This window comes from Crocuta crocuta, unplaced genomic scaffold (assembly GCF_008692635.1).
Source record: "Crocuta crocuta isolate KB4526 unplaced genomic scaffold, BGI_CrCroc_1.0 scaffold318, whole genome shotgun sequence".
Classification (NCBI taxonomy): Eukaryota; Metazoa; Chordata; class Mammalia; order Carnivora; family Hyaenidae; genus Crocuta; species Crocuta crocuta.
Window position 1 is genome coordinate 1036814 of NW_027531425.1, and position 12694 is coordinate 1049507.

The 12694-nt window shown below is 57.3% G+C and overlaps 1 protein-coding gene across 1 annotated transcript; it reads left to right on the plus strand.

Annotated features, from left to right (window-relative positions):
- The first annotated feature begins 210 nt into the window (after positions 1 to 210).
- On the plus strand, positions 211 to 12329 carry BLACAT1 (BLACAT1 overlapping LEMD1 locus). Its single transcript, XM_077772004.1, has 2 exons — positions 211 to 262; positions 9038 to 12329. The coding sequence occupies exon 2, from the start codon at positions 9077 to 9079 to the stop codon at positions 9176 to 9178; it is 102 nt and encodes a 33-aa protein (XP_077628130.1). The 5' UTR covers positions 211 to 262; positions 9038 to 9076; the 3' UTR covers positions 9179 to 12329.
- The last annotated feature ends 365 nt before the right edge of the window (positions 12330 to 12694 follow it).

Consider the following 12694-nt stretch of genomic DNA (forward strand, 5'->3'; position numbering starts at 1 on the left):
TCCCCTGCCTGCCCGGCCCACCCCCACCCCCACCCTCCCGGCCACCGGGCGGGGGGAGGGGCGAGCCCGGCCTTCTCAGTGAGTCAAGTTGAGTTGGGCACCGCTCAGACCGGGGCTGGTGGGCGGGAAGAAGGAGGAGGCCTGCCCTCGCTGGGCGTGGAGCTTCTGGGGGGTAAGTGGAGGAGTGAGTGGCTGCCCGGAAGGCAGGAAGTGGCTCTTCGGGAATTCTGAGGGAGACTGCCGGGGCGAGGGGGCCCACCAGGTGAGCCGTCCCTTGGACCCCAGCTCTTGGCCCCAGTGTCCCTTGGGAAGGGACGGAGGGCATTCTGCTTGGAGCCCACGGTTCTTTGCAGGTCCTGAGTCTGGGTTGTGGGGACCCATGGGAGAGGGAGGCAGGGGAGAACCAGAGGTTTCTGGGGTTGGGGCGCATGACCTGAAGTTCAGGTGGGAAGTTGGAGGGTGTCCAGCTGTTTGGCCCATCGGTTGGATAGGACGAGTGTGTGAGTGTGTGCCTGCCCTGTTGTTGCTGGAGTGTGGGAAGCCCAGTAAAGGAGGTCGCTTCAGCCGAAGAGAACAGTGAGGCTGCCCCTGAGGCCAAGGACACAGCTGCTCCCTGGCAGAGACACGGCCTGATCTGGGCCTACGACCTCTTGTTTTCTGAATCCCCTGAGACCTCCTTAAACCTGGAGTTCCCTGAACGCCTGTCCTCCGAGGCTGATGCTTGCCCGCAACTGACCCAACACGGGAGAGGGTGTGAGCAGATGGTCCTTATGTCCTGAGCACATCTTTTCCAGGGGCCTGAGACCTTGCTTCCCCTCCACTCAGCTCTTCCCCAAGTCCTGGACATGCCTGTGCATATCCTGCCAAAGAGAGAGAGGGAGAGAGCACAAAGCACCCGCTCCCACAGCATTGCCCAGGGATGGGTCCAAAGCTGGCCGTCCCCCGCAGGTGGGGATTTCAAGTTCAGGCCCTTCTCCTGCCTCCACCGGGGTCTGAAAAGAAGGCCCTGCTTGCCTCTAAACCACATGAGAACAGGTGTAGTTGTGGTCATCCGGACTAATTTAGGAAGTGCGGACCAGCCCCCCACCTTGGGAGCTCTCAAGAAACGTGTTCACCCCTCCAAGAATAGGACTTCTGGTTCTCCTTTGCCTCCCATTCCCCAGGGCCCCCCACGCTCAGACCTTCATCTTAGCTCTCCTTTACCCACACCCTCCTTTGCCCTCTCTGCTTCCTGTGGGCTGGGCTAGGAAGGGTTAAGCTCTGTAAGGAGAGAGTCTAATATGGGGCTGGCCCTGGGCACTAGCCGCAGTACCATTGAAAAGATCCGGCCTTACTGTCTTGGGGAGGGGGTAGTTAAGGACCCTGAGCAGGGGGCTGGAGGCTAATTAAGGGAATTTGAGGAGGTCCTTTATGGCCAGGAAGCTACCCCTCCTCATACCCCGGAGTGAGGCCCATTGTGTGGGGACTTTGTGGGGCCAGAACTGGAAACTCATTACTGGGAAGGCTTTAATGCTGGGGCCAGGGCAGGTGGTGGGGGATGGTGAGAGAATGTAACCTGGGGGGCCCAGGACCTCGAGGGTGGCAGTGTGGGTGGGAGGGGTTGGTGGGAAGAGGAGTGAGGGCCTCCCACGTCCCCCCAGCCTCCCTGCATCCTTTTGAGATTCCCACCGCTGGACCCCCTCAGCTCTGCTGTGGCCTATGGCTTTTCATTCCTATGTGATTGCTGTTTCTAATTCATGTAGGGCTAAAAGCCATGGGCTACAGTGAGGGGCGTGCTCCTTCTGAGATCTGCACCTCCCTCCCCACAGGACCAGGCTGGGAGTGAGCCACAAAGGGGTACCAGGAAGGGTTTCCACTTAGGGATGGGGCATGCAAGGGCCCTGGTAACCTGGGGTTTGGGGCCAGGCTGTATGGCCTTGGCCAAGTCACTTCTCCTCTCTGGGCTTGGTCTCTGAAATGAAGAGGCTGAACTGGTGATTCCAGAGGGAGATTCCCTCTGAGGATGGAGACACATTCATGGGGTGCTGAGGTCTGTACGTGGGTTTCTTCCCCACTCCCCACCCCTCACTCCCTTGCCGTGTTACTGAGGACTGGCTCATGCTCAGAGATTTGGAGGCTGGAGTCAAGGGCATGGGACCATACAGCCCTCGGGCCTCCCCTCAGTGCCCTCAAGGACAGCCCGTGCTTCTCGGCCTCGCTCACTTCTGTGTGGTCAGCTCGGAATCCACAGCCTTCTCTGTGTAAGGGAGACCTCGGGACTTTTCAGTGTTTGAAATGGGAGAACCCAGGCCGGCCACTCACAGAGAGGAGTGCAGCTCGGAAGGCAGCCTCTCCCCAGCGGCCCCGGGGTTGCTAGCTCCCGGCCTGCTACCCTGTTCTGGCACGTGTCCCCCTCCTCCCGGTCCGTGAACTGCACCTGCGCTCCTTATTCCGCACTGCCTGCCACTCACCTTGTGTGACTCCCCTCGCCCATTCCTACTCTTGGGTTCCTGCCCTACCCCCACCTCTCATGCGAATCCGCCTAACTCCATCCCAGCCCTTCTGGAAGGCTCCAGCAGGTGGAAATAAGGTGGGCAGTCTGGCCGGAGCAGCGGTGAAAGCACCCTCCCCTCCCAGCCCCCCAGTCTGTCTCAGGCCACTGAAGAATCGGAGAGTACTATGTTTGGTATTGAGAATCAGGAGGCAAGTAGTTACTTCTAATGTCTCAGAGCCCTTCATCTCCCTGGCCAGCCTTTACCTAGTGTCTGCTATGCACCAGGCAAGGTTCTTTCCCTCTTAGCTGTGCTCATTTAATTCTGGAAACAACTCTAAGAAAAAAGTGCTATTATTATCCCATTTTACTTCGGGAGTTCTGAGGCACGAGGGAGCTAAGAAGCTAGCCCAAGTTCATATGGCTAGTAGGGGGCAGAAGCTGCGATTCGAACCTGCACTCTAACCACATCATGCCGGGTGTGGGGAGAGCCGACGAGCTAGTGCGTGGGAAAGCGAAAGCGCCGGCTCCGTGGCCCAACTCTAACCATCCCCTGTCCTTCACTGGTTTTCCTTTTCCAGCAACAGCAGAGGGGGTAAGAATCAAAACAATAGGAGGCGCGAAGAGAAAGCCCAAGCCAGCGGGGGTTTTGCTGGGGCCGCTCCAGGCCACTTCCCCTCTTGCCCCAGCTTGGGTGGTGCAAGGATCAGGGATGAAACTTGCCAGGCTTTCTCCCTTTCCTTCCGGGTCCTCTTGCCCAGAGATCGGACGTGGCTAGCACCCTCCACCGCCTCCCTCCTTGTCCAGCTGCCCCTGGCTCGGAATGAGCCTATTCTGGTTCCTTCCTCTGTCCGAGGACATCCAAGCACCTGATTTTTTCCCCTTAGCTTCCCCAGATCTAATGGGCAGGTCAGGCTGGAGCAGCGCCCCCTTCCTGTCTCTGCAACTGGGTCCCTCCTAGGAATCCCGTGGCACGGTTTGCCAGGAAGTAGGCCCCCAGAGGAAGGGAACAGATGACCATGCCAGGTTTTACCTCTGTAAAGCTCCAGCCAGCCAAGGCTCTCGGGAGGGGTTGGTGGGTACGTGCTTGTCGAATGAATTGTGAACTGGGAGCAAAGGTGGTTGTGGTAAGAGCAGTGAGTTGCCGCGAACAGGGCCACAGCAAGCCCTTCCTGGGCCCGGGCTTGGGCCTAGGGTGCTTCTGGGGTTAAAAGGTTGCAGCTTCTCTCTGTTCTTTGTCTCCTGGCCACTGCCAGGGGTGCAGGCCTGGAGGAGATCTGTAATTATATGTTTCGCACAATTGTTAAACTGAATTGAATAGGCAAGCTGGGCTGGTGCCCTTTCTCCCTGGAGGATTCACCGATCCAAGGGCTGTGCCTATCCTGTTCCCTGCGTGCAGACAGCTGAAACCAAAAATGTTCTGAACCTCAGTCGCTTTCATGGTCCCCAGAGATCCCCCAGGATAAGACCTCCCTTGAGAGAGTGGGCGCACCCTTAACAACACAGATTCAAGTGAATCTTTCCAGTTGCGTTTGCCCTCTTTTGAGTGGGAGTGGAGTTTCACTGCTGAAAGTCGGCTCCTTTTAAGTGCGGGCTGTTGAAAAAAAGTCTCTGTCCCATCATTAGAAAGGGATGGCATGGATGATCGCCCTCTGGAAGGCCTTCTAGGACTGATAGTCTGGACCACTGCGTCCCCAGCTCCTACTGCACATCAAGCTGATAACCCTAGTCATGCTTGCGATGACTCCTTAAGGCAGGCCGGCCTCTACCAAGCGGTGGGCCTCCTGGAAGGGCCAGGGCATAAAAACATTTCAAGACTGCGAGTGCTCTGACCCCTCAGCTCCCGTGGCCCCCAAGTCCCTCGGAAGCACCGGTTAGTGCCTGTTTGCCCCGCTGGTCTGGAAGGGTGGGAGGAGCATCCCCTCTTTCTCCATAGGTGGGCAAGCAAGACACGGCCCGNCAGAGAGGACCATGGCTCCAGATTCCAAGGAGTTGAGTAAGCCAGAGGCTGGGAGGCAGGCCCAAGCAGGCCAAGAAGGAGTTAATCTCCAAGGAGAATGAGGGCTTCTCCCAGACCGGAGGCCTGTGCCCAGCTTCGCCACTGCCAACCCCGGGCAGAAGTCCTGGGATCTGTAGTTTTGCCAGCACCCACCCCTGGCCTGCCTGTTTATCAACAACGTCCTGGGGACTACAGTTCCCAGAAACCTGCAGAGGCCAGGCTTTGGGGGAAGGGGTGGGGTGTGAGGCTCGGTGGCAGCAGGAGGGAGAGGGAGGAGGTGGGGAGAGAAAACCCAATTCACCCCCTTCCTTTTTAATTCTTTCTCCTGGTGTGTCTGCTCCACCGCCCGAGCTAATCCCCCAAATCCGGTCTCCTAAGCCGCAGCTGCTTTCCTTCGCAGTGATGAATGGCTCGGGGAGGGAAGGTGAATTCATATTTTAATTACTGAGGCGCGGTGCTAAGGGGCGCTGGGGAGGGGGCGGGCGCTCAGCATTGTTCTGGAGGCGCGCTGGGTCACTTCTCTTTCGCCCTTTACCTGGGGTGGGGGTGGGGCAGGGAGGCTGGGGGGCGCCTTCTGGGCGGCCACTCTGCTTCTGCTTTGGGAGGTGAGGTGAGGGAGGTGGGAGGGAAAATATCTCTCTCCCTTCTTTTTTGTCAGAGGATTCCAGGCATGTCCCAACACTTGTACATATCTCCCTACGCTTCCAGCCCCCGCTGCCGTCCACTTTGGCGGAGGACATTGCCAACACTGGAGGCACCAAGGAGTCCTTCCCTTAGTGTCTAGCTGGCCCTGACCCTCTTCCTCTTCGTTCCCTCAACGTGTTCAAGCCGTCTCTGACCCACTGCCCCAGTTTGGCTGGAGGTGCTAGGGCTGGAGCGGGTGGAGGCCTGGGAGGGTGCCTCATATAGAGAGGAGAAGCAGGGTTGAGGGACAGGGGAAGGGGTCAACAGGGAGGCTGGGAGCCCCCTGGTGGTTGGGGATGATGAGCTGTGGGCTGGGACCTCCGCTGGGCTCCCACAGAGCTGGCCAAGCAGGGGACCTTTCTCATCCCCATGCCCCAGATCATCTCAGACCTGAGCTGGGGACAAAGGCCAGAGAGGAAGGATGGGGAAATGCATCCAAGCCACCAGCTTGCAGTCAGATGCAGCCAACTGTGAGATAGCGGGGGTCCGTCCCGTGTCCACCTTCCTTTCCTTCCTCTGCTGAGTTGATGGGGGCCATCCTTCTATCCCTTAGCCCTTCCTGGGCTAGAGGTATGAGAGCCGGGGTCGGAGGGGAAGCTGCAGGATGGGAGGGGCAGTTTCCATCATGAACACAGACAAGTGGGGGCCGCCTCCAGGCGCTGGTCCACTTGCTTCATCAAAACTCTGGACTCTCCATTTCAGACATTCGAGACTCTTCTCCTCAAGTAGACATTGCAGGAGGAGGCCCAGCAGGAACTGCCTTTTCCAGGGAGCCCTCTCGTTGGTGCCAAGACGCTCTGCAAAGTGTGGAGGGAGGAAGGCAGGGTGGGCAAAGCAGAGAGAGAGAAGTGGAGGCACAGCCCTGACAGCCCCGCAGGCACCTGCTGACGGTGCAGAGGGATTCTGAAGGATGAGTGGGACCTGAGAAGGAGGGATAGCCCCGGAATGGGAAGGGGTTCTCTGCTCCACAGCTCCCCACTTCGGGGACTGGCCCAGGGACCTGTATCGTGCACAGAGCCCAGACTGCTTCCGGGGCTTGGAGTCCTGCACCTTATGGTGAAGAAGACCTTGTCGGGCCCTGGTAGGGAAAGGGGAGGACAACCAAAGCACTTTATATATCAAAGACATATAAATATATATATTTATAATGCCCGCCTCTCATTATACTCTTTGCCTTAGAAACAAGGACCCCGGAATCTCAGTGAGGCAGTCAGCTCCCAAGCCAGCTCTCAGGAGCCAGGCTGCAGCCTCTAGCCCAGCTCTTGAGTGGCTTAATCCAACCCTCCTGAAACTCTGATGTGTAGGTCCTGGTTTCTCCAAACTCTACCCCCGAACTTCCCTACAGTGAGCAAAAAAGGCAGGATTTTCTCATCTTTCCCAAAGGACCTTGGGGAAGTACAGTCACTTCGGGGAGTACACTTTGCTGGGGGTTTTTTTTTTTAAGATTTTTTTAAGTTTATTATTTTGAGAGAGGGAGGATGTGCATGTGCACAAGCGAGGGAGGGGAAGAGAGAGAGAGGGAGAGACAGAATCCCAGGCAGGCTCTGCATTGTTCAATACAGAGCCTGACTCTGGGCTCGAACCCACGAACTGCGAGATCATGACCTGAGTGGAAGTCAAGAATTAGATGTTTAACTGACTGAACCATCCAGGCACCCCCACTTTACTGCATTTTTTTAGAAAGAGCCGACACTGGAGGGGAAGTAGGGTAGAGAGGGAAGAGGATCTATGCACCTTGGGACCAGAGACCCTGAGCTGCACCTAGACCCAGGCTTGGGGTGGAAGAGTCATGGTCAAATCTACTTGCCTGGCTTGTTTTAATTAGGAGTTCCTTCTCCAGATCAGCTTTGTTGTGCCTACTGATTTCTCCTCACATATTTTTCCTGTAACCACGGAAATGCTGTGTTGATAGTACCCTTGACATACATCCCCCTAGCAAAGGAAGTGTGCGTTACAATTACTGATTACAAGGAAACCCACCTGTTCTGCCTTTCTTCTTCCTGATCAGACTAGGATTCCTAGTGCCCTTCCGGCCCCTGAGGTTTGGGGGCTAAGTGTTAAACCTTGATTAGCCTCTTCTTACACTGAAATGAGGAAATGAAAGCCCAGAGAGGTACAGCCACTTGCCAGGGTGACACAGCATGCCGGCATCAGAGCCAAGAATAGAACCCAGGCCATCTAAGCCCCAGTTTAGATCCTAGTCTCTCTAGGTTTATCACGGGAGGGATCCAGAGATAGCTGCAGTAGATAGATCTAGAAATATAGTAGTTGTGTCTCGGCTCTGTCTATATATATCCTAGAGATTGCTCTCTGCTCTCTATATATACTCTGGGAGAGTGGGTGTGTGGAGGATGCTAGGAATCGGGTGATTAAATAGCCAGTCTACCTACCCATGCTGACTCAGGCTGGGCCTCCTGCCCACCCAGCTGGCCATTGGAAATGCACTGCACCTATTAATTACAGTCATTAGCTGTATTACCAGGACACTTGGAGGGTAAGGGAGGGGAGAGTCCTGACCGCACCCGGCTCCACTGTGGGCACCGTGCTCGGCGAGGGCCTGCCAGCTGGGCACTCTGCTCGGCCTGGAGAAACTTGAAGTTTGTCCAGAGGAGCAATGTTGGCCGGACCCGTGGGCCTGTCGGGGGAGAGCCATCACCTGGACCTTGCCAGGTTCCTCAAATACAGTGGGACCCTCTGCAGGTGTGTTTAGTGTTTGTGGCCTGGGGCGTTGGATGCAGGGTAGGGCCAGGGACATGCCCCACGCTTCCCGATTCCTGACTTCAGCGTAGCCCCACACCTCCCTCCTTCCTCTCAGCATTTGGGCTGCCCCCCCCCACATTCTTTCTGCAGAGAGAAATGATTCAACCCAGGCCTACCAGGCTGACCCCCATGCAAAGTGCTCCCTTGGTGGCCAGCTGCTCTGTTTCTGCCAACTAGAGTGTACAGAGCAGGCTGGGGGCAGAGGAAGGGCAGAGAAGTGAGTGCTGATCTCCTGGAGCCCGTGCCCCTCCCGAGCCCGACTGCCCCCCGCTACCAGAGGGGCACCGTGTCCCCCAGGAGTGGAGAGAACATGCCCAGCTGGGGTCAATCCAACCTCAGCCTCTGTCTCAGCCTTACTTTTGTGCCAGAAACTATAGGAAGAAACTATATCTTTACCCTTATGTACTAACCTCCCAACCCCGTTGCCCAGCATAGATGCTCAATAAAACAGCCTGCTGGCTAAAAGAACTCTGCTATCTGTTCTCTGCAGGAGGAGGATCGGGATTTGTGCTGCTCTGAGCAAAGCAAGTTCATTCTGTTTCCTGTAGATTTCCTTAAGGGTATCAAGCAAATGGGGGCTGCTAGAAAAGGGGGGGACCCCATGACTCAGTTCCAGGTGTCAAGGTCAAGGCTGTGTTGGATGCAGGCCCCCGAAGTCCCGCATTTGGATCACTGGGCTGTGTGACCTAGAGGGACAAGTGGAAGCCCCCACTCCTAGCCTGGGTAAGGGGGTGCAGAGCTTACTTTGAGGGGGCTTGCTTCCTGTTCCCCAACCGCAGGTGTGTGGTGGTGAGAGAGGAGGCAGAGGAGGCAGGAGGGGAACAAAGGCGGCAGTAGCTGGGGCTCCCTCTTCCCTACCCAGGACTCACCCAGGCTCCAATTTGAGGAATGACATCAGCTCCACAGAGATGAGGAAACACTGAAGGTTCACAGAGGCTGTTTGTTTGGTGCCCGCCCCGCCCCCCACCCCCCAACCTGTGTGAGAGCTTTGGCAGGGCCCGGGCAGCCTCAGGGAGTGGCAGTGACCGGCCAGATCTGGAGGGCCCTGGGAATGTTAACCCCAGCTTGCTTCTCTCTCTCTCGCCTTCCCCCTGCCCCTCTTCCTCCCCTGCCTCTCCCTGCAGATCTTCTCTGGTGAGCGTCCCCCCAGCCTGGCCCAGGGCATGCCCCAGTTCACCTTCGCCTGCTTCTGTGGCCTCCACGGCTTCTGCAAGATGAAAAGGAAGAAGGAGGAAGTTCACAGAGAGCGGGAAACGGCAGTGTGAGCTGGACCGGGGGGGCCCCTTCTTCGGCCTCCCTGGGGTTCAAGGCCTGAGGGCACCCACTTCTGGAAGGACCCACCAGGCCCTCCAGAGACCAAGAAGCCTTGGGCAGTCCCAAGAGTGAAACTTCTTTCCTGCCCTGAGGGCTCCGAGCACTCCACTCAGGGTAACTCCTCTGGAGGGGGACTCTTCCCATGAGGGATGTGCCGCCTTGGGCTAGCAGCGCTGCTCCCCGATAGGGAACTGGACCTCCCAGCAGCCCCCACCTTGGGGGAGGCCTCGGGCAGGCCGGGCAGAGTGGAGGTGTGAGACGAGCCCCCCCCCTCAAGCCAGGATGGAGCCTCCCCTGGGACCCCAGGACCTGAGGCAGGAGCCTCTACAGAGGACCATCCCTGAGAGAGGGGTCCGTTCCTGTCCCCTCCCAGCGTTCTCCGGGGCCAGGTGGGGCCAGGAGCAAGGTGGGCAGCCTGGCTGTGAGTCAGATGGCAGAGTCGGGACAGCGAGGGGCAGGCGACGTCCTCGTGGCAGGAGGCCAGCTCGGTGCGCCCTTGGTGCCTCCCTCCCTCGCACTCCAGAAGGCAGCTTTCCCTCCAGGCCTGGCCTCCAGGACCCTCTGACTCGCGTCATGCCCCCTTGCAGCAGCACAGATGTGGCGGCCTGCACCCCGGGCCCCGACTCCCCTTCTCAGGAACTGTCGCCCAGGACCAGACCCTGGGAGCCCTCTTCTGGACTGCGCCGTGTCTTCCCTTTATTCTCCTGTCTCCTTGCCTCGCCCGCCTGCCTCTTTCTCTTCTCAGAAGCCATAGAGAGGGAAAGGCTTGCATGGTGTGCCTTTAGGGGAAACTGGGTAGAGGGGCCCTCTAGGACCTGCCTTGACTTTTCCCCTAATCTCTCCACTTCCCTCAGTCTTCCAGGGTCAGCCTCAGCCCCCTCTCCCAGCCTATTTCCAGCAGGTAGGAAGCAAACAAAACCCCCTTTCCTTCTTCCTTCCTTCCTCCCTCCTCCCATGTGCGATAACGTCCCCTTCTGTCGCTGTGCCTGAACCTCTCAGGTGCTAGAGGGTCACACGGACAGCGATGCCAGTGGCAGAGACACTTCAGGCAGATTCTGTAGCGTTAGCAAGTCTGCCCTCTACTTCTTCACAGAACAGGTCAGCGCAGGAACAGAGTCAGATGCCCAGTAGCATCCAGTAGCTTTCTGACAGTTAACAGGTGGGCTGGGTAGAGGAGATCTGGGTCCCAAGGACAGATGGTGGGGCTGTGTTCCCTCTTCCTTGGAATGTGCCTCTCTGGGCAGTCAGGGAGGGCAGACGACCTCCTCTGCTGGCTCATCCGGAACCTGGGGGAAGTAAAGGCACATTCTGTCCTGTAGCCTTTCTTTGCCTGGCCAGCTCCTGGGCATCTCCCGAGCTTCCAGCAGACTTGGGGGCATCCAGGTCATCTCTGTGAAGCCAGAGCACTGCTTACAATTCCTCTGCTCCCATCCTCCAACCCCCTCCCCCCTCCCACCAACTTGCCCCTAGCACCCGGCCCCAGACTTGTACAATCTGTTAGTTCCTTTTATATCCAAAGAACTATAAACAGAAGTCCTTCCCTCAAGGAAACAAACAGCAATAAAGGCCAGTGGAGTCACAGGGACAGAGGTAAACCTCCCCGGTTCTTTGGCCTCTTGGACAGGAGAGGCCTTGGACGAGGCAGAGATGGGCAGAAACGCTTTCAAGGGTACCTTGATGGGGCAGCCCGGGAGCCCGCCTGGAGGGCACGTGTGTCCCTAGCGGTCGCCCGTGAGGCTGCAGGCTTAGAGAAGTCACTCTTGCGGTGGAGGATGAAATTGTATCCCCTGGAACCTCAGGGGTGTTGGGTGTTAGGTCCTGACCACACAGGCTCACCCAGAGGAAAGGTCAGGAGAGGTGACGAAGGAGAGTTTTGCCCCTGCGCACCACCTCTCGGGACTTGGCAAGCGATGTCTGCTGCAGGGGTCTGGCAGTGAGCCCTTTCAGAGAGCTTCTTCCCAAGGAGAACTCCATGGACTCCAAAGGGATGCAGGATATCTGGAGCCCTTGCTCCGGGAGCATGGGAGAGGTCCCGAGGTCCCAAGGTCAAGGCATCTCTGGTCTGAGTGGAGGCCCACCTGTGCCTGCAGACAGCAGCCCGTAGCCTCTTCTTCATCCAGGGTGAAGGTGGGAGCAAACGCCCTGCTAAGATGGAGGAGTCGGAGGTGGCAACAGCTCTGAGCCAGACCCACTCCACGTCCTACTGTCCCTCGGTCTCCATCTCAGGGAAATGGTCACTTTGCTTCTCTCAGCGCCTCGAGCCGATCTGGAGACCTGTGCCCGCCTGTCTGCCCCTGGGTGAGCCCAGGGGAGAGGTTGCTTCCAAAAAATGCAGAAGCAGCCCTCGCGTCCACAGGCCGTGCGTCCAGGCCTCTGACTTACAGTCCAGGCTTCTCTTCCTTTTGTTTCTTTCGGGGGAGCGAGGTCTGGCCACCTCGTTTATTGCCCTGCCCTGAGGCTCCTTCCCAGAGGACAGGCTGGACCATGTTGCTGTCCCTGTTCCTAATTCCCTCCACCCCATGGTTCTCTCCCAGACTCTACCTTGAGAAGGGGCGTCGGGATCTCCTGGGTGGAGGAAGGGGGCGGGCCTTTCCTTGCCACACAGCGAGAAGGGCCTAAGTTTTGCCCTCTTGGGCTGAGGGTGCCGAATGGGGGATAAAGAACCATGAGATGTGCATGAGGTTCTTGTGACTTGGATGTTGTCAGGAGCCAGGCCCTAGAGACCCTGAGGAGCTTCTTGGCTCAGATTGAAGTCTTTTTTTTTTTTTTTTAGAATGTCATCTCCTTCTCCATTCCCGGGGAAGGGCTTTTTGGATGTCACAGGAGTAATAGAGATATATAAAGAGATTGTTATTTTTAAACAAATAAAAAGAGCAATAATTTAACTGAAATATGTTTGAGGTAGCACAGTGGATGCAAAGGGCATTGAGCTGGGAACCAGATCTCCTGGATTCCAGCCCTGCTTAGATACTGATGACAGTGTGATCTTAGGCTAATCATGTCCTATTTCTGGGACTCAGTCTCCTCCCACTAGTGTCCTCTAAGGACCCCCCCTCCAGAGGCCAGGGCTCTGTGGCCCTGGGAAGTTGAGCCTTAGTGGGGCTCAGGGCCGTCGAAGCACGGGGGTTGCAGTCTCCTGGGCTCCTGTGCACAGCTCCGTGTGGGGAGGGCAGGTGGAACTGAGGTGGCAGATCGCAGAAACGGTGGGGGTGGTGAGAGACAAAGCCAAGGCACCCAGAGCTTTGGCTCAAACCCTCCCCCAGTGCCCCGATCAGTTATGCCTCTCATTCCTGCAGCCAGGGCCTGTCTAGGCCACCACAGGTCCCACTTTGGTGCATATTCTCTTACACACACACACACACACACACACACACACACACACGCCACCCCTGGCAGATGGGATCTCAGAGGACCAGCTCCGTGCCCTGGTTATGTAACCCATGAGCTTCCCTTTGCCCAGCTGCTGG

Coding starts and splice junctions, on each gene's coding strand:
- BLACAT1 (XM_077772004.1), top strand. CDS start 9,077: ATGCCCCAGTTCACCTTCGCCTGCTTCTGTGGCCTCCACGGCTTCTGC.